Below are 21,614 nucleotides of genomic sequence, written 5' to 3'. Positions count from 1 at the left end.
AAAGTGAATGCACACACGTAGAAATGTCTATCATTTTTTCTTTAGTTTTTTTAATGTAGAATTTTACATATTTCTAACTAAGGCCTTCCCACATTATTTGTTACTAATTGGATAAGGATCTCTTTTTTATTTTTTCTAATTAAAAAAATCATTTATGGGGCTTCCCTGGTGGCGCAGTGGTTAAGAGTCCGCCTGCCGATGCAGGGGACATGGGTTCGTGCCCCGGTCCGGGAATATCCCACACGCCGCGGAGCGGCTGGGCCCATGAGCCATGGCCGCTGAGCCTGCGCGTCCGGAGCCTGTGCTCCACAACGGGAGAGGCCACAACAATGAGAGGCCCGCGTACCGCAAAAAAAAAAAAAAAAAAAAATCATTTATTTATTTTTGGTTGCATTGGGTCTTCGTTGCTGTGCATGGGCTTTCTCTAGTTGTGGCGAGTGGGGGCTACTCTTTGTTGCGGTGCGTGGGCTTCTCATTACAGTGGCTTCTCGTTGCAGAGCTTGGGTTCCAGCCGTGCAGGCTTCAGTAGTTGCAGCACGCAGGCTCAGTAGTTGCGGCACATGGGCCCTAGAGTGCAGGCTCAGTAGTTGTGGTGCACGGGCTTAGTTGCTCCATGGCATGTGGGATCTTCCCGGACCAGAGATTGAACCCTTGTCCCCTGCATTGGCAGGTAGATTCTTAACCACTGTGCCACCAGGAAGCCCCCTCTAAATTTTTTTAGTTTATATATAGAAAGTATGTATATATGCATATCTTTTTCTCTAACACTTTATTTTTATTAATGCCAAGAGTTTAACTTATACCTCTTGAAAGACAAAATTAATGACCACTTTCTTGATTTATACATTTATGTATGAGGAATTCAAGCTATTATATTTTCTGATAAAAAAATTTTCCCCCAAATTATTGCAGAAATTCTTAAGCAGGAAAATTTCATTAGCCCAATTGCAGAAGTCGCTTACATTTTATGAGTAGATATCTGGATATTTGTGCTAATTAATAAGCTTGCTTATTAATGTAGAATTCATGTACTGCAACTCACTTGATTCACTTAGCTTTATATGCATCTTTCCACAAAGATAAATATTATAATAGATCTCTACTGCTGGCTTCTAGCACCAGGCAGAGAGATACCTCAGGAAAGAATAGTAAGAAGAGGAACCCCTTGGGAAGAGTCACAGCCAGGTTTCAAATCTCATTTAATTTCCTTTTGGATTTTACTTTTCTTCACCTTTCCATAGACCAGTGTTCCCAAAACTTGAATCATTCAAGTATTCCATCGTCATTTGGCCATTTTCTCTGCTGTTAGTTACTATAGTTTTCTTTCACTTGATTAACCTTTTTAGTAATTTAATTTTTTTATTGAGGCAAAATTTAAACACCGTGAAATGCACAGATCTTAAGGGTGGAGTTTGATGAGTTTTTCTTAAGTGTATACACCCATGTAACTACCATTCCAGATTAAAATAGAGAACATTTTCGTTACCCCAAAAAGTTTCCTAACCAAAATTTTAAGATGTAAATGTACTCTTTTGATGTGAGTTGCATTTTCAAATATATAAATAAATATATATTAATATAGAAAATTGTCCATTTATCACTTTAAATCATCAGAGGAAACCTTCACATAGAAAGTTCTTTTTGTACTAATTTCAGTTTCCCTGTTCTCAAACTCTGTGCCACTCTATGGCAGTATTATGAAACAGCCTTCCAGGGGAATGATTTTTAACAAGATATTCTTTACTAACTTAAAAACTAAACCTGCCTGATTAGGTTGCAAGCTTTACCTCTTTTATCTTGAATTAAAATCTATAGGAATTCTGTAGGATAACTATTAGTAGGAAAGTAGTAAAATTAGGCAAAATGGATTAATTGTTGATAGTCAGAGACTTTTATATACATACCATTTATGAGAACAAGCAAAGACCCCTTGATTTAGAGTACCTCTTTTCTGGTGTGGATGATTATATTTGTTTCTTAAATAGAAAAGTCTACTATGGGACTTATATATTGGCTTAACCCTGTTTTTGACTTGACTTTCAGTTTATGGATCTGACTTCAGCCAAACTGACCTCTGACCTCCTTGTAGTTTTCTTAAGATGGGCAGTGGGAATGGGAGGAGCTGGGATAGAGGGGAAGTGGGCATCGGGGTGAGTATAGCAGGCGTGAAAATCCCTTTGTTTTTCTTCCCTGGAAGTAAAATGACAGCATCCTAGTGTGAGGGCCATGCTGGTCTCCAAGCTCTCAGGTTGTTGTCCAGCAGCCGGCTGATGGCTTGCAAAGGGTAGGTTTTCCACCCACAGGGCTGCGTTTTCATCCTAATTACTAAAAAACAAAATATCATTTTTAAAATGTCACCATTTATAATAATAGAAAATTGTATTAATTTTTGTTTCTCTACGCATTATACCCATTTGAAAATTCACTCAAGGTATTAATTCACTTGGAATTCAAGTTTAGTAATACTTAAAATCTAGTGTCACAGATTCCAGAAATTCAAAACTTTTCAACCATAACTCTCCACGTTTTCTACTCTATATTTTAACTTTGAGCCAGAAGGCAATAAAAAGAATTCTACAAAATGTGATTGCTCTTTTGTTAAGATACAAAAACCTTTTCAACTTGAGTCCTACTAATCACATGAAGAGCAGGTGTTGTCCTTTGTTACTTGGGACTAAAGGTTGTATTATGCAGCTTTCTTCAGTTTTGTTGATTATATTCATTACAAGTATAGTCCTTTCTCTCATCCAGACACACAAATTATGACTCCAACATCAAGCTACACACACAATGAATCTGGGTTTCTTCCAAAGTTTGGGATATTTCTCATTCACCATCACCTTCCTCATCCCATTCCATTAAAACCAAAACCAATCTTACTAATCCATAGAAAAGTGGATATAACATACAAAAGGAATAAAATAATAAAAATAATAAAAATGGATATAACATACAAAAGGAATTTGAATGTAGCTATTGCACTAGATATTAAAAATGATCTTTCTATGTCTAATAGAAATAGCTATTGTTTTCCTGTTTGCAGAGGGAAATTGTTATTATTGGAAAAAATATGCCAGTGAAAATTAGTAGAATTTACATATAACTTATTAGAATGAATCTATAATTTTAAATTTATAAACATTTGGCGTCTGCCCATAATAGCTTCTTCAAACTTTTTATTTATATTAGACAACATAAGCCTATTTCTTTTCTTTGAAGACCTATAAATTATTACTTTTAAATTCTTTAAAATTATAATGACTTTGGGGTGATATTTTTCTTTTTTTTATGTACTAATACCTTTACTTTGCTTCAAAAATAATTTTCTCTGTTATGAAATATGTATATTAGGTACACATCTTAAATCTGTACTCCCCCACATACTGGGAACACAGTCACCCAGATCAAAGGGAGGTGTATCTTGCATCTCCTTCCATGAATCTAGGTTCAAGAATGTCTTTCATTTCAACCTCTGGGATCCTCAGCTGATGTAAAGACTTGGATCCAGATAAAATATTTTAAAGAATAGTCTTTTTTTTTAAAAAAAAATTGTGCTGTTGTGCAGAGTCTGTCTATTCCTATGTAGGGGAGATCATCTTTTGCATGTTGCTGAGGATTAATGTTCAGAATTTGACAGTGATCGTGGGTTAAAGAATCAGGCCAATTATCCTTACTACTCAAGCTGATGGAGAGAAAAGTGGTAAAATAGATAATGAAGGTCTCAAAATTTGTTCTTTAGTCCAGAAAGAATAGTGTAATATGGGTACTATAATCATTGAATATTCTCTGTACATCAGCTTTTTAGAATTTAATTGAAATATGTAGATTCTAGAAAGTCTTCCTGAGAAATCTTACCTTTTCCCAACATTCCTCTTGCTAAAATATCTAGTGACTTAGGAAAAACTATACACAAATAGGAATTGTTTTTAACAGACTTGGATTTTTAGACAGTGTCCAATTGCAAGTCAAATAATCTAACTTACCAGCTTCATTCAATCAGATAAACAACTGATATAAGTTCTGCTTTCTTCTGATTTCCATGGAACTCTTTCCTCTCTGGACACCCTGTTCCTGTTAGTCCTTAGTATTCTGAAGCTCTATATAAATATGAGTATTTAAAAAAAAATAAACTTCCTGAATTTCTGTGTTGTATCACTGGTATAGCTAGATGGTCAAAGACTGTTAAAAAAAAAAATCAAGTGCAAGACTTCAGAATTTATCAGTGAAGTACATAGTCATATAGTTCCTTGAGGTGTCCTATTACTTCTGTCCTCAGCCAAGATTGGGAGGTGTTAATAGAAGGCCTTTTCATGCCTTCTGTTTAAGGTGGTCTAGTGGTCAATTTCTATTTTAGGGGAAAATATTCTCCTGTGTCTCACCTCACTGCTTGACCACACACTCCAGTACTTTTTCTAGTAAGCTCCTCAAAGCAGAGAAATCCACAGTGCTTTAGTGTGAACTTACACATGGCTGAAGAGAGTGCAAGGGACAACTAGATGTTTATAAGTCATGTTGCCAGGGACTGGTCTCTGATTGTCCAAATCTCACAGGAATACCCCTCTACTGAAGATTGACCAGAGTGAAGCATTGGTCATTAGCAGACATCTATGTAAGAAACACTGGATTTGTAGATGATCTGTTGAAATCATGTTTAAATAGGGCTAGAAAATGATCATTTCAACCTTCCCTCCTTTTCAAAGAAGTGTTAAAAACAAATATTATCTGGACCCGAAGACTTAACTTTATTATCGGTACTCTCCAGATACTCAGATTAAGTTATAACCATCTTTTACGATGTTGCATGAAAACAGTTTTCATCCTTTTCCAAGCATATATTTCCCAGCAGATTTACCAAAGGGGAATGAGAATATTGGCTTTTCCTTCTATATGATGACTTTTGACAAGGAGTTTATGTACATTATTCAAGGTACAGATTCATTCTTCTGTCAAAGTAGGCAACTCTTTAGTGATTACTGACTGACAATTATTCTCAAAAGGTTACAAAACATATTTATGTCTTCTGTGAGCATAGAATGCTGATCAAAATTTTACACCCTCAGATTTAGCACAGTTAACAAACTTGTTCTTCTTGCTTAAAGAGATTTTTAATTTTGGGACTTCCCTGGAGGTCCAGTGGTTAAGACTCCATGCCTCCACTGCAGGGGGCTTGGGTTCGATCGCTGGTTGGGGAACTAGATCCTGCATGCCACACGGCCAAAAAAAAAAGGTTTTTAATTTAGATGAATAGTGGCTTAAGGAAATGGGCAATATCAAGTCAGTTTATGCAGATTATATTAATCTGATGTAAATACAATTCTTATAGATTTTCTGTCCTTTGCAATAAAAGGCAGTTCTCTCATTTGCCATTCTAGTCCGCAATGCTAATTTTTTTTTTTCAGTAAATGGCATATGCTGTCTATACATACACCTCTTTGTTTTTATGTCCAACAAGAAAAGAATTAATACTTGCTTTGTTTTCTTTAAAATCAGTGACACTTGTATAGCAGTATATTTGTGTGGATGGGTGTGGGCTAGATCAGTGCCTGGAAAACTTTAGAGTCACTTTATTTAAGTACAGATTCCAGGCCCCACCCACAGAGTTTCTGATTTGGTACGCTTGGGATAGGCGTGAGTATTTGCATTTCTAACAAGCTCTCAGATGTTGCAGATTCTGTCATGTCATGGCTCTTGTTCTGAATAGCATTGGACTGGACAACATAGGAGAATCAGCTGTGCAAAACAGGAAGAGAAGAAGAGATAGATTAGATAAAGTAATCTTTAGTGTCTACTTGTACTGGGTTGGATAGTAGCCTCCGAAAGATATGTCCACCAGGACCCTCAGAATGTGACCTTATTTGAAATAAGGATCTTTGCAAATCCTTTGGGTAAGGATTTTGAGATGGGCTCATCCTGGATAATGTGGGCCCTCAATCCAACGATAAGTGTTTTTATGAGACAGACATCTATCCTTCAGAACTGTAAGACAATAATTTTCTGATGCATTACCAAATCTGTGGCAATTTGTTATGGGAGATTTGGGAAACTAATACACCACCAAAGTCCAGCCTTATCAAAGTGCCAAGTTCCCTCTGTCGTATGGTCTAAGGAAAAAGGATAGAGTTCTGACACTGACCCGGTGGACTGGTATAACAATGAAACAGTGACTGAACGTCAACTAATTGCCAAACACTGTTGGATACTTCCTGGCATGTTATGTAATTAATCTTCCCTCAAATACCTTGAGGTAGTTATTTTTTTAGCATTATTTAACAAAAGAAGACCCTGAAATGCAGAATGGTCATTTAATCAGAAAATATTTATTAAGTGTCTACTTTACGCCAGGCTCTTGCTGGATGTTAGAGTAGTCAGTGACTTACCAAAGGTGATCCCGCTTGTAGGTGCCAGAGTCAGTGTCCAGATCCAGACCCTCTCCTTCCAGGTACAGTGCCCTTCTCCATCCATCATACATTGTCAAAGGCTGGAGCAGGAAAGCACAGGGTGTTTGGCAAATATTGACTAGTCCATTTTGGCTGCTATGGAGTATTTAACAAAGGAGAAAAGGAATTTATTATGAACAGCACAACTCACCATAATTTATGGTAGTCGTCTAGCAGTATTTCTTTCTATTAGTACCTATAAAGCAGTTTGCACTTTGTTACCTGAATTTCATTTCCGCTTGTGACCAGCATTTCAATTCATACTCAAATATGCATGTAATATAAGCTGATCCTTAATAACAAGATAGAAATAATAGCGTTACATTATCTTTGGAGATATAGTTCAATGACTTAGACAACAATATTTCTATACATATTTTTTACCATATAGATATGTAACAGTCCTGGAAAAACTATTTGAATATTACCTGAGGTTGAAGATCACAAAAAGAAGATCACTTACTCTTTAGCATCATAATAATATGAATTCCCTGAATGTTTCATACAAACTTCCCCTGAGTGATTATTAGGATATAATTTTTTTTATGAGAAGTAAATTAAAATATCCCCTTTTAACTGTAAATTCGTCAGCTTCTACTTGTAATTCTGTTTCTCTGTGTATATTTTAAGGCTAAGATTTTGATATATACAGGTTCAGGACTATTATATTTTGGGGGTAAATTGTTTCTTTTAGCATCAAGTAATAACCTTTTTATCTCTGATTATGCTTTTTGTCTTAACATCTGCTTTTTTCTACCAGTAACACTGTAGCAGTATTCCCTTTGTTAATAATCATTGATATATTGTATCTATCTCCTTACTTTCAATTTTTCCATGTCACTGCATTTAAAAAATTTTTTTACCTTCATTGAGATATAACTTATTCAGTCCTTTAAATTGTAAAATCCAGTGTTTCTTAGTATATTCACAGTTGTCAACCAATACCACTATCTAATTTCAGAACACTTTTTCATACCACCAAAAGGGAACCTGATATTCATTAGGAATCGCTGCCCATTCCTACATCCCCTCAGTCCCTGGCAATCACTAATCTACTTTTGTCTCTATGGATTTGCCTTTTCTGGACATTTCAGATAAATGAAATCATACAACGTGGCGTTTTGTGTCTGACTTTTTTTCAACTTTTCACTTACCATAATTATTTCAAGATTCATCCACGTTGTAGTATGTGTCAGTACTTCACTATTTTTAAAGGCTGAGTAATATTTCATTTCATGGATATATCACATGTTATCTATCCACTAATGGATATTTGGGTTGTTTCTACTTTTTTGGCTATTATGAATAATGCTGTTATGCACATTCATAGTTCCATAATTATGACCAAACATAATTTTTTACATGGACGTATGTTTTCACTTCTCTTGGACATATACCTAGAAGTGGAATTGCTGCATCATGGGGTAACTCTATATTTAACATATTGAGGAACTGTCAAACAGTATTCCAAAATGGCTCCACCATTTCACATTCCCACCAGCAATGTATGAGGGTTCCAGTTCCTCCACATCCTTCATCTTGTCCTTGCTTAGACATTAAAACCCCAGTCCCAAGCCCTTTTGGCCCTTCTCTGGTATAAATTCTCTGTGGGTCTTCACCATGTCAGTTCCCACCTATACAGTTCCAATGTATAGCTTTGCATTCCACATGTTTCTGGCATCTGAATATTTCTTTTTCTTTCTTTAAAGATCATATATGAATTAAAATTTAAACGTAGTTTTACTTAGTATTTTTGTGTATTTGTAGAAGGAGAGGAAAGGAGAGTGGGTATAGGGGGTAGGCATTTGTACTGGATGAGTCGACCATTCCTAGAAGTTGAGGAGGTCAGTGGAATTGCAATGATGATGAAGTGGCTGACTTAGAATTACATATGTTGTTTAGGGCTGGGGGCCAGAGTTTTTCTTCTGGGCTAACTTACTCAGACCATATAGGATCCATTATTATTGCTGAGCTCATCATATCCCATATGAATTAACTGATCTTTTTGTTGTTATTTTACAGATGCAAGCTTCCAAAAATAATACTGAAAAGAAAAAGCCCAAATTTAGGAAAAGGAAAAGGTATGCTTTTTTAAATTAAAAACTATTATGATAAAATTGAAATATATATATATTGGTTTTAATTTTTATATGACATTTCCCCCTGGTTCTTAGTTTTGTTTCTCTAGGGAAATACGTTTTAAATTTTCTAAAAGAATTAATAAAATGATAAGTAGTAGTCTTAGAAGTATGGAGAAAGTTTTATGTGGGTACAAATGTGTTGAACTATAAGTTTCAAAGATTAATATCGTGAGCAACCAGATAAGAAGCAGGTTTTTAGTTTAAAAATAGGTAATGCAAACCAGAAATAAGCCTTTATAATAAGTCACTGATGACAAGTTTTAGTGTTTATCACTGAACCAGCCATACAGGTTATTTATTTTTTTAATGGATAGTAATCAGTGTTATGTGAAAAGGAGTCCTACTCAAAGACAAAGACTGGCCTAATATGATAGTTCTTCTCTTCTTCTTTGTCCTTTTTTAGAAGATGAATAATTAAATTTTTAAAAAGGACTTTCACTTCCTAATCTTGACACTTCACAGTAACCCCATCAAATAGATAAGGGTATATCATAATTATCTCCACCTAAAAGATGAAGAATTTGTGCCTTAAAGAAGTTAAGTGACTTTCTCAAGATCTTCTGGTTAGAGAAAATGCATTTGAACAGATGTTTTCTGACTCTAAATCAGCAACATGGTGTAGTGGGAAAAACATGGATTTTGCAGTCTGACAGAATTTAGTACTGTCACGTTCAACCATTTTCCTATGTTGTCAAATTTCTTAGTTCCTCTGAGCATCATTTTCTTTATGCTCAGAATGAGAGTAACAATTACTTGGTAGGTTTTTGGAGGGAGGATTACACGAAAAAGGCTGTGTAAGGTGCTGGGTAGATTATTAGTGGTTTTCACCTAGTGAGAGCTCAGATCAGTATTATTTTGTTTTTCACTGACTTATTACTGTGTACAACAACAAAGAAAAAGTACCCCAAGGTAGGAAATATATACTCATAATTTACAGTTACCAATGAATATACATGAACGGTCATTTAAATATACATGCTTGATCTTTTGAAAATAAATCTGTCAAATTCTTTTTCTAGGAAAGCTATTTTAAAATCATCTTTTGAAAGTGTTTGTTCAGATGATGCCTTATCAAAGGAAAACATGGGTATGTGAAGGCCTGTCCTGCTTTTAGTTCTTTTACCTGTATTTAATTCCACCAAATATAATTGTAGTCCTTTGAAGAAAAAAAAATGTACATGTATACATATATGAGAAGCATTAGTGGGTTTTTGGTATTGATTTACATACTAGGGCTTTTCAGTTGTCTTCAGGTTTCTATTCCCTCGAATTAAATTTTCTCTGGCTTTGTCATATATTTAATTTTTTAAAATAAAGCATCAGCAGTTGTGGGAGGAAATACCAGCATCAATACGCTTCAATCCAGACTTATCTATTCCACATTTATTGGGGTCCTAGGGGTTCCAAAGGGGGAGAAGGAAAAAAAGCAGCAGCCTAGGGCTGCCAGCTGAATTAATTGCCATTGGAGTTAGACCACAGTAGGGAGAATGTCACCTGCAGGGAGAAGTTCTTCACTTTCAAAAGCACTTTACTTTTCCTACATTTTCGTTGGTCTTGAAAAGCAGGCACATGCTTGTTTGCTAGGTGGAACTTTGGCAGCCATACAAAGAGGTTTCAAAGCCAGTTAAACCCAGAGAAGTCATTGTGCCACACTCCCTCTCCTTGAAGCCACCCCCAGATCCTACGGGGCTCTCATTTCCATTAGCTAAATACGCCATTTGTTTTCAGTCTCAGTAAAGGAAAGGAAAGCAAGCAGAGGAAGGACGAGGTAGTTATTTTTTAAAAAGAAATTTGTTTGGTTCCTCTCCTAAACCACTACAAAATTCTGTTGTTTCTATCTCTTCTTAAACTTATTCTGCTACTGCTTTCCCGCTATTTAAGGTGCTTTTTGGGTTTTTTTGGTTATTTTGTTCCTTTGCCTCACATGATCATTTCAGATATTCCTGTAGAAAGGCAAAAGTCATTTTATCCCTAGGCTGAGTTACCACCAGGTGACCCTGATACTACAGCTGGATCCTTCTCCTCTCCAACTAGCACTGGATCCTACAGAAGAAATTCATGGTTGCCAGGAATCCACTGACTGGAAATGACTCTTCCATGTAAATGAGTGAACACATCTCAGTAGTCTACCACTAAAGGGAAGCCGTGTCAGTAGTCTCATGTTCTGTATGGCTCTGAAAGTCTCAGTAGTTAATTGTTAAAATAGTTTACCTGATCAGTGTTCCACTCCTCAATCCCATTTGAACTAAAGAACAGAAACCTCTAGTCTTCTGTGTTCTTTGTAAGAGCTGACTACTTCCTGAAAGAGTAGTTCTTTTTCAGTAGTTTGTACCCTTCTCAAATTTTTTACCCACTACCCATATTTCTGTGGATGCCTTGATGCAGGCCTCTGAGATCTCTCATTTCTTCTTAGCTTAAGGTAAGATCAGTCCTAGATCGAGCAAGAGGAAAATTATACCTTCAGATTATTGAATCTCCACCCCACTTTTGAACCCTCTTTCCTTACACTCCCCGGTGCTAATGTGTCTCCTGTTAGTCTACTGCCCCCGCTGTGATATTCCATTATGGGTTTTATGCTCTACAGTTGCTTCTCTCTTTCCCTTAGTTAAAGATCCAAGGGAGAGTCAATTAAGTGCATCTACTTTACCTTTCCGAGTATCAGTTTCTTCATCTGTAATAAAGAAATGCAGTAGAAGCCCTCTTATCCAACAAAGAGAGGACTATTTCTGGAAAATAATAGAAAAAATTGAGGAATCATTAAATAAATTAAACCGTATATTCATGGCTGTATAAAGATTTAATCTAATGCCGGGAGGGAGAGATAAATTAGGAGTTTGGGATTAACATATACACACTACTATATATGTGAAATAGGTAAACAACAAGGACCTACTGTATAGCATAGGAAACTATATTTAATATCTTGTAATAACCTATAATGGAAAAGAATCTGGAAAAGAATATATATACACATATATATGTATATATATGTAAATCACTTTGCTGTACACCTGAAACTAACACAACATTGTAAATTAACTGTACTTCAATTTTAAAAAGTGGTTATAAAAAGAGATTTAATCAAAGAAATAGCTATTTGTGGAGCATGTCTGTATTTTTTTGGAGAATTGCTACCAGGAATATCTTATCTTATATATTTTTTTCAGTGTTTAGGGACGAAAAAGAAAATCCATTGATGATGATGAAATAATAGTACAATAATAATAATGATAACACCTGTAACAGTTAGTATGTGTCCTCACTTTTCGAAACATTTCATATATATTTATTTAACCCTCACAAGATCTATATGAGATAGATAAGGTAGATATTATTTTAACTCCCATTCTGTCAGTGGAGAAACTGAGGTACTTAATAGGTTACATGACTTTTCTAAGATCATATAGCTTCTTAAAATTAATCAAAGTTTGCAACAATTTCCTTGGTTGCTTTGAGTACCAGAAGCTTAAAGCTAAATTTATGGGTTTTCTTTACAGCACTTGTAGTTGGTCTAAGCATTTTTTAAATGTAATGCCTTTCGTATCTTCCTTAATGAATTGATTTTGACTTCTTTTATTTTCAGTCTTTGAGTTTTTGTCACTTGTTTTATTGTATCAGTGTTTTCTGTTGGTAAATACCTCACTTCTTTTTGGGGAGTAGACAGTGTATTAAACTTTTGATAGATAAAAGATTGACATAGTACCCTGGATTAACTAATAATCTACTAACATTAATTAATAAGTTAGCAAAGGATGTGTTCATTAGCTGCCTGAGATAGGTGAGCATGGCAGAGAATGGCTAATATAGGAAAGGTCTGGATGGTGGCTGAGCCCAGGTAGGAGATGAAAGCTTGAGACCTGGGTCTGGGGTGTAAAAGGCTAACGGGGAGAAGGGTGCTGTCTCCCATTCAAGGCAAACTTTGCCCACCTGCTCTTGGTTTGGAGTCACCTTCAACCTCTCGGCCTTTGTGCCTCCTGTTTCTGTTTGTGTCCCAGAAAGGTGTCCTCTTCTTCATTCCACTTCAGCCTGTATTTCACTCATCTCTACATTTAAATCATGAACACACAGAGGAGGGTTTGTGGTTACTTGAAAACAAAACAAAACCAAGTGCTTTTTCCTCCTCTTCACCCTCCTTTTCTGTAAAAATGGCTTCAAAATTTCAGCATTGAAATGGCCCTGAAAGTTTATTTAAGATGCTATTTTTCAGTGCCAGGTTTGAAATAACCCAACCAGTAGCCTCTTTATATAAGGGAGGAAATAGCTTCTTTAGACATTTAGTAGAGAAATAGAGAGTAAAGAAAACTTCATAAATATACATTTGAAGGCTTTTAAAATAGTGACTGATTGGACTTCCCTGGTGGCGCAGTGGTTAAGAATCTGCCTGCCAACGCAGGGGACACCGGTTCGATCCCTGGTCTGAGAAGATCCCACATGCTGTGGAGCAACTAACCCTGTGCACCACAACTACTGAACCTGTGCTCTAGAGCCCGTGAGCCACAACTGCTGAGCCCACGTGCCACAACTACTGAAGCCCGCAGCCCTAGAGCCCGTGCTCCGCAACAAGAGAAGCCACCACAATGAGAACACACTGTGGGATAGGGAGGGTGGGAGGGAGACTCAAGAGGGAGGAGATATGGGGATATATGTATATGTATAGCTGATTCACTTTGTTATAAAGCAGAAACTAACACACCATTGTAAAGTAATTATACTCCAATAAAGATGTTAAAAAAAAAAGCATGCACACCGCAACGAAGAGTAGCCCCCACTCTCTGCAACTAGAGAAAGCCCACGTGTGGCAACGAAGACCCAACACAGTGAAAAATAAATAAATAAAATATAAATAAATTTATTTTAAAAAGTGACTGATTTGGGCTTCCCTGGTGGCGCAGTGGTTGAGAGTCCGCCTGCCGATGCAGGGGAAACGGGTTCGTGCCCTGGTCTGGGAGGATCCCACATGCCGCGGAGCGGCTGGGCCCGTGAGCCATGGCCGCTGGGCCTGTGCGTCCGGAGCCTGTGCTCCACAACGGGAGAGGCCACAACAGTGAGAGGCCCACATACCACAAAAAAAAAAAAAAAAAAAAAAGTGACTGATTTATTGAGACAAACAGTAAGTTATTTCTTATCAGGAATGGAAAAAAACACTGATTTATTTTATAAAAAGTCATTTTTAAAAGCCAGATATGGACTTCAGTATGAGAGATACTTTTTTCTTTCCTTTTCTTTTTTTTTCCACTTTCTCTGCTTGATAGAGCAGCTATCACTCAACAACAAATTGAAGCAAGTCAGGAAAACTACAGGATAATGAGGACTGATAGAAGTTGATTGGTCATGCAGTTAGCACAGGCGTGCATTCTCTCTCTGTCTTTGGAGATCATTGACCAATTTTGATAACCTAGTTTGTAGATTACAGTAACTGCAATTTCTGAGAATTATTTTTGCACTCTCTGCCTTTACAGTATAGGAATACCTGTTTAGAAAAGCCTCCTGTTGCTCTGGAAGTAGAATTTGACATCAGTCAAGTTGGTGTTATGAACCCTGGTTGATTCATGAAGTCATCCATTACTTTGTCTTCCCTTTGATCGAAAGGCAGTGTACATACTTTTCCAGATCACTTGAAAACAGAGAGGCTGCAATGGCGCTTGGCAATGACATTCATTATCATAAATTGATTGTATTTTAGTCTAGCCTTAGAAATACAAAGAAGTTTGTGTGCCATTTTTCCTTTACAGCAGAGCTCAAAATACATCTTCTCAGCAGTGCACTGAATGTCAGTATCAATTTCCATAGACTCAGAATGTAAAGTAGGAAAACCCAACGTCTGTGAGTGGGACTGGGGAATTGGTGTGAAGATAGCCACACAGTTGTTATTAAGTGACAGGTTACTAAGTAAGAAATCGGTCATAAAGAGAGGTTAATCTCATTAACAAAACTGCTTCAATTAAAATGTACTTTCCTACAGAAAATTCTGATTCAGTAGACATGGTGTTGCATTCGTATTTTTTAATAAAGTCTCCAGGTGATCCTTGTGCCCCCAGATTTTGAATATCATTGTTCTAGAATGTTATAGCTTATACTCTGTGTTCTTAGGCTTTAGCAGTTACCACAGAACACAGATCTGTGTGCTTACAACTAACATGTCAGTTACGGTTTTTGTTTGTTTGTCTTTAAACATAGGAACTGGCTCTGAGGTATGGAATGGCTTATCAGAAAGCTTCTTTCAAACTGTTTTTGAGAGTTTTCCACAAAGAAAACCTAAGACTGGCTAGGTGGAGATGATGAACAGAAAGGCTCGTTGGTCTGTGGCTCTTCTCTGGGGCCCCTGACCCTTAGTAGGCACGCAATAAACATTTGTTGATTAAATAAAAGAAGATGGTAATAAAATATGAATTCTTTTGAGCTGGAACGTCTCATGTTAATAACCTCTGTTTTTACCTTATAACATGCTTAGTTTACAAGGATACCTGTGTGTGTAAACACACACAAACACAAATGGATGTGTATATCATGCACAATTAAATTAAAATTAATATTATTGCTGGGAACACCTTGATATATTCATATTTTAGCGCTGAAGGGTATGTCCTGCTTGGGTTCCATGAACTTTCAGCTGCTCTACCTCATGTGATTTTTGGTTACTTGCCAATGAGCAGTCCATAATAGGGGTGGTGTGTCAGATTTGTATAACCAGAGTGGAAGGTGATGGGGTGTGTGTTCGTGGCCTTTCTCTTTCAATCATGCTGCCCTTGGAAGACTTCTCAGGGGCCCCATCAGTCTGTTTTGCAGGAGCAGGCCACCCGAGTCTCCTTCGCCTTATCTTTATTTCAACAAGACTCGGTATCAAATGAAAATGTTTGCTTTATTTAAATCGGGAATTCAGTGGATATTGTTAATCAGTGATTGAGTCTGTAGACTTATAATAGGTGTTTATTTCTTTGATGGGGATATTATTTTATCTCAGCAAGTTCAATCAATTACCAGATTTTTTACATACTTACATATTTCTGTCACAGCACCAAAAAACCACAATTTTTATAAGTGTGTGTGTGTGTTTTTTTAAATCAGATTAGGCAGTTAAGATGCATTGATATTTTGATTAGGAATAGACTAGTCTGGATTTAGCCTTGCCACTTAATTACATGGCTTCCCCTTTTAAACAGTAGCTTTAATAGTTTATTGCAGGGATTGACAAGTTGTGGCCCATGGTCTACCAGTTGCTGCCTGTTCTTGTAAATAAAGTTTTATTGGGACACAGCCACTCTCATTTGGTTTAAGTGTATGTGTATGGTATGCATCCAACAGCAGTATTGAGTAGTTGTGAGAGAGACCATCTGGCCCACAAAGCCTGAAATATTTACTCTCTGGTCCTTCATAGAAAAAAAGTTGCTGACCCCCGGTCTATAAATAACAATTTAGTTTGGTGCCCTTGGCTCCTTATTTTAAAAATGCAAACTTCTAGTGAGCTTTTGATGTTTCAGGGATACTTTATAGTCTACACATAGCAAGAATGTAACCTACATTTTTCAAGGAATAATTATTCAATATAAAAGATTCACCTGGAAATCCATAGCAATTTCACATCAAGCAGAGGCCATATCTGAAAATTATACAAAGTATTTATTTTTTAATCTCATAACTTTAGAAAATGTCCTCTTTGGGGGTGGTTAATAGTATAAATTAGATTGAATTAATTAAGATATAACATTTTTGACTATATTAACGTTGTTTCTTTAGTTGTCTCTGAGACAGAACTTTTACTAAAAGAGCTGGAGCAAATGCTAGAGCAAGCGCGGGAGCCCACAGCCGCCCCTGATGAGTCTGAAGGGGAGCGCAGAGAGGAGACAGATACAGGAGAAAAGGTAGGGTCCATAGTGACCGTCAGGCCTAAACAGCAACTCCATACTCCTTAAACAGCAGAAATTGTTCCTGGATCTTCATTTTCACTATATGGAAAATGCTTTTCACTTCTGAAACTTGAGCCCTTGATTATCATGAGGTGAATAATGAACTAGTAGTAGCCTGTTGAGAAATCAAGATGCATCTATCAGTCTTTGAAAAAAAGTATATTTGAGCCAAGGAGCTCTTTTATTTTAGATATTTAAGGCTGGAATGAAGAGAGAGGGAGGGGCTCACTGTCATCGAGGGGGTGCCGATCTTTACAGTCAGGAGAAGGGCCAGGACAAGAGCAGCTCAGGAAACCTGCTCTGCCTGGTTCGTGCACAGGGTTGACCTCCATGGGGACAAACCTCATTAGTAACATCCTGGAGGTGGGGTTTTTCACTGGAATCTATTTCACCATTCTTAACTAAATTGTCTTTTTCTTTTGGTCAGCTATATTGGGCTGAGAAAGGCCATGTGTGCTTACTGTATTCAATATTTATATATGAAAACAGAAACTTTGAGTTGGTTGACACTGCTCAGCACATCAGCTCCATGTCTGTTCAAATAAAATGAGGTACAAGCCCAGCTCATTAACACAGAGCAGCAGTGTGGCAGGTGTGAGAAAAATAAGTCATGGGGCAGACACTTCCACAAGGTGGTACAGCTGTTCCCTATGTAGTTAGGAAGAAAAACAGCAGTGGGGAGCCCTGGAACCTTAAGGTTTCATTCCTTCTCTCATTCCCTCGTTTGGGTATACAGTGTGCCTGGAGTCAGGAGGGCAGTGGATAGGAGACAGGCTCAGGATACAGTGCCTACATGCCCATCCTGGTCCTGCCAGTGAGGACTTGAGGAACTTGGCAAGGTTGCCTAGCCAAGGGTGAAACAAGGCAAACCAGGAAAAGTGCTTTGCAGAGTAATTGACACCTAAGTTTGGCTGTTATTACAGATGAGAATTGTCAGTGGCAGCCGCTGGAGAGAGTAAGAGCTAAGAATTTGTCACTTTGTCTCTTTTCCCATATTTTCACTTTGCGGAACTACCCATCCGCAAGTCTGTCTGTTCTGAGATGCAGAAAAGGTGGATTTGTAAGTGGACAAGATTGTTTACCCACTTTGGCTGATTTCAGTCAGAACTTCAAGAAGAATAAAGATGATTCTTAAATACCTCCTTGACTGAGTTAGAAATGAAGAAAATATACAGAATTTACAGTTGAGATCAAAATGTCAAGGAAAATAAAATTAATGATCAAAACACTTGCTGAGCTGAAAAACATAATTGTTTTCTTGGTCAGCGATACCAACTTGTACTTGAATTTCCATGGGTTGTGAATGCCATTTTTCCAATTAGAGTTCCTTTGGAAAAAAAAAACAAAAACAAACAAAAAACTTGTTGTCCCTATATAGATCCTACCCTTTGTAGAACAAGAGCTATAGATTGGTGATATATATGTTGTATACATGTAGTTAATATACAAATTATTCTTTTCTAGCAAATGTGTGTTTTGTTTGAGCACCATATGGATTTTTGCAGTGGTTTTTTTTTCAGTCTTAGCAGTTTGTCTTTTCAAAAATACAGCCAGGTTGATTTTTATAGAAATGTCCTGGAGCTTTTACAGCCACAGAATTGGCTTCTATTTTGCCATTATAACTAGTAACTTCATACCACAGAAAATTACTTCTGATTTTTATTTCTTAAGGTAAAATACATAGTTTTTATACATCACCAGCCAGGAGCTTGCTCTTTGTTTTAGATTCTTGTAATATTTTATGCTTTCAAAGTCATTTAGAAATTATAAAAATTAACCATTTTAACTTGCTGGTAGGCAGGTGAGTGCTGCCTGCTGACTGGTTCATAAGCTTCTCTCCACACTGAGCTTTACAAGTCTGGAATTCATGCCAGGTTCAGGGTACTTAGGGGTTTGTTCACTTTTAAATAAGGAGAATAGCAATGAGACCAACTGTCAAAGCTGGAGCAATTTACAGCTTAAAAATAAAGAAATGATCACCTAAGGGATTTCTTTTGTTTTGTTTTGTTAGTAGGAAAAATTAATATGGGGCTTCCCTGGTGGCGCAGTGGTTGAGAGTCCACCTGCCGATGCAGGCAGGTTCGTGCCCCGGTCCGGGAAGATCCCACATGCCATGGAGCGGCTGGGCCCGTGAGCCATGGCTGCTGAGCCTGCGCGTCTGGAGCCTGTGCTCCGCAACAGGAGAGGCCACGACAGTGAGAGGCCCGCGTACCGCACAAACAAACAAACAAAAATTAATATGGCTTCCAAAGGTAATACCACTTAACACTGAAGATGTGTTTTGTTTTTAGGAGAAAGTGGCCTTTACAGGCTAACACATCAAAAGGAGCCATCTGATAATTTTAAAGTTCTGAGCATGTTTATTCTCTGGGCACATAGTGTTTGAGCTATTTTCAAAGTTGTAAATTTGATGATGTTTTCATCATTCATTTCATGTATGAGGTTTCAGGTTGGTTACTCTCAAGCATTTATACCAATGAATTGAGATTTGCAACATGAACAAAAAGCATACACACATGGATAATCAAAATCCATTTCTATTTGTCATTGAAATACTTTATGAGATTATTTTCCTCAGTAGAGTCACCTTTCTAATTAATTATGTTCTTAGCTAATATTAACACTAGTTGACATGCCCTGACGTGAAAAAGAATGGGAAGGAATTAATTTCAGATTATTAAAAGAATCCACCTGAATAATTCACAAATTAGATAGTCCATATACAGATAAGACAGAGTTTACTGAATAATAATTATTTTAATAATTATTGTAATAAAAGGTACATTTTTGATACATGAAAGCACTTGTCTAAACTGCATGCCTTTTTTAAAAATTTATTTATTTTTGGCTGCATCAGGGCTTCGTTGCTGCATGTGGGCTTTCTCTGGTTGCAGCGAGCTCTTTGTTGCAGTGCGCAGGCTTCTCATTGAGGTGGCTTCTCTTGTTGCGGAGCACGGGCCCTAGGTGTGTGGGCTTCAGTTGTTGTTGCACGCGGGCTCAGTAGTTGTGGCTCACGGGCTCAGTTGCCCTGCGGCACGTGGGATCTTCCCAGAGCAGGGCTCGAACCTGTGTCCCCTGCATTGGCAGACGGATTCTTAACCACCGCACCACCAGGGAAGTCCCATAAACTGCATGTATTTTTTTTCTTACATTGTGTGGGAAGTTACCTCTGCCTTTAATGAACCTTGAAGTTGTAAATCTCGTGTGTGTGTGTGTGTGTGTGTGTGTGTTTGTGTGTGTTTCCATTGTTTTTGCCTGTGTTCTTTCCCACTAAGCTAGCACACACTCTAACTGTTCGTAAGGAATGCAGATGCTTATGAGAAAATGAGAACAGAAAAGTGTGACTAAAACAGTTTTAACTTGTATTCCCCATAATAATCATTTTTTAAATAAACAAATATAGAAAACTCTCAGAAGTTTAATTTTAATGACAACATTTTTCCAAAGCATAAAATTAAAACTAACTAAAAATGTGTGATGTTGGAGAATAGAGACAGGACTAAATACTATGTTATTTTTACACTCACACACTGTACGTTATGCTTTATGTGGGGATCATTATTAGACCACCAGCAAATGGAACACCTTCTTAAGGAGTTACTGACAACTTTATGTTTTGTTCAAATAATTAAGCCTGGTCTTCAAGTAAATTTGATGACTTGTATGGTTATTTTTACAGTTATTGAAATGTGGCCCTGAAGCTCCTGTTGGCAGCTTGCTTGAGAACCACTGTGAAGAGGACTATCTTGTAATTGATGGGCTAAGATTTAAAGCTGGAGAATGTATTGAATATATAACTAACAGGTTTAAAGAAATAGATGCGTTGATGTCTGCATTTTAGGGCATTACAAATATTTTCAAAAGCTAATTATAAAAACATTTACATCTTTACATTTTCCCAAAGTCAAAACTTAAAAATGTTTAGTGAAATAGGTATACATTATACCAAAGTTGTTATTTCTAGTAACTTTCTACTTTGTGTTTTGAGAATATCCATTGTTTTGAGAGTCAATCAAATGGTAATTAAGTTAGTGTTATAAATTTAGAATCTGAGAAACCCTGATATTTGTATTTATAGGTTTTTTTTCTTGTTTGCCTTAATTTTAAAATGGCTTATGGAACCTACTTCACAAATACATGCTTTACAATGATTATTTAGGCCCTTTGTTCAAATGTGGCTAACTGTTAAAATGACTGCCAATGCTATTATAATTCTTACAGATATTTCAAATCTAATATACTTAGAGAATGTGAATTTGTAGTAGAAAGAAGCTACTGTAAAATAAAAGGAAATAATAAAAAAATGGTTGTGTAATAGAGTTGGAGCTTTTCTTAAAAAACAAAAATGTCAATTGCCTTATATTATACTGGAAACAATCTTTTCAGCTACTGTTCCCTAACTGACTGACAGAGTCTATGGAGGGTCTTTGGAAGATCAGAATCCTGGACCCTTTTCCACTGAATCAGTATCTCTGGAGGTGAGGATGGGAAAACGTAATTTAAAATATATAGAGGTAAGTTAAACGTATTCACTATAGAAAAATCAAAAGAATATACAAAAGTAAAAGGTACATCCTGCAGTACCACTTCCTTAGCATCCCCCCTGGAGCCCCATTCCTTAGGGGTCCCCATGAATGGTTTCGGTGAGTGTCCTTCTCACTCATGTTCTGTACTCATCAACTTGTGTGTCTGTACATCCATCTCCAGTTCTAGCTCTGGCTCCCTCTCTATACCTCCCTCTCCCTGGGGGCAGGGGTAGGGGAAAGGGCATTCCACGCACATAAAAACAAAAACCAAAGCTTAAGCAGAGAAGAAAAGAGAGCATCTGGGCCCTGGTGTTGGTTGAAGTAGCTGAAGTGGAGTGTGATGGGGGAAGGTTGAGCCACAGCAGTTGAGGAGGCTGTGTACCCAGGCTAAGCAACCTGGGGAAGAGGTTCAAACATCTGAGGAAACTCACAGCAGTGCAGTGTGGGTGAGTGAGCAGGAGGGACCGTGGAGTCAAGAGCATCAGCGGACAGGCTACTTGGTTATTTGGTTGTGAGATCATGGGGGCCTGTATTATGGTGGTGCCTTGATGGAGAGAAGCAGGTAGAGTCAGGCTCAATTAACATGAGTGGATGATTAGGACTTGG

The 21,614-nt window shown here is 37.2% G+C and overlaps 1 protein-coding gene across 2 annotated transcripts in view; it reads left to right on the top strand.

Moving 5' to 3' along the window:
• The window catches only part of ZCWPW2 (zinc finger CW-type and PWWP domain containing 2), a gene marked incomplete at both ends in the record, with an annotated part of 92,531 nt that extends 72,208 nt beyond the window's left edge, over window positions 1–20,323 (top strand). Inside the window, 4 exons of one of the 2 annotated variants that reach the window (XM_079713518.1) lie at window positions 8,460–8,518; window positions 9,598–9,665; window positions 16,313–16,437; window positions 20,162–20,323. In XM_079713518.1, coding sequence (XP_079569644.1) covers window positions 8,460–8,518; window positions 9,598–9,665; window positions 16,313–16,437; window positions 20,162–20,323 — 414 coding nt within the window. The remainder of the gene's footprint in view (window positions 1–8,459; window positions 8,519–9,597; window positions 9,666–16,312; window positions 16,438–20,161) is intronic. The other variant, XM_079713519.1, reaches the window with a different exon arrangement.
• Window positions 20,324–21,614: the final 1,291 nt, after the last annotated feature.

This window comes from Hyperoodon ampullatus (assembly GCF_949752795.1).
Source record: "Hyperoodon ampullatus genome assembly, chromosome: 10".
In the NCBI taxonomy this organism is placed as follows: Eukaryota; Metazoa; Chordata; class Mammalia; order Artiodactyla; family Ziphiidae; genus Hyperoodon; species Hyperoodon ampullatus.
Note: the sequence above shows the minus strand (reverse complement) of the source record. Positions and strands in the feature narration are given on the sequence as shown.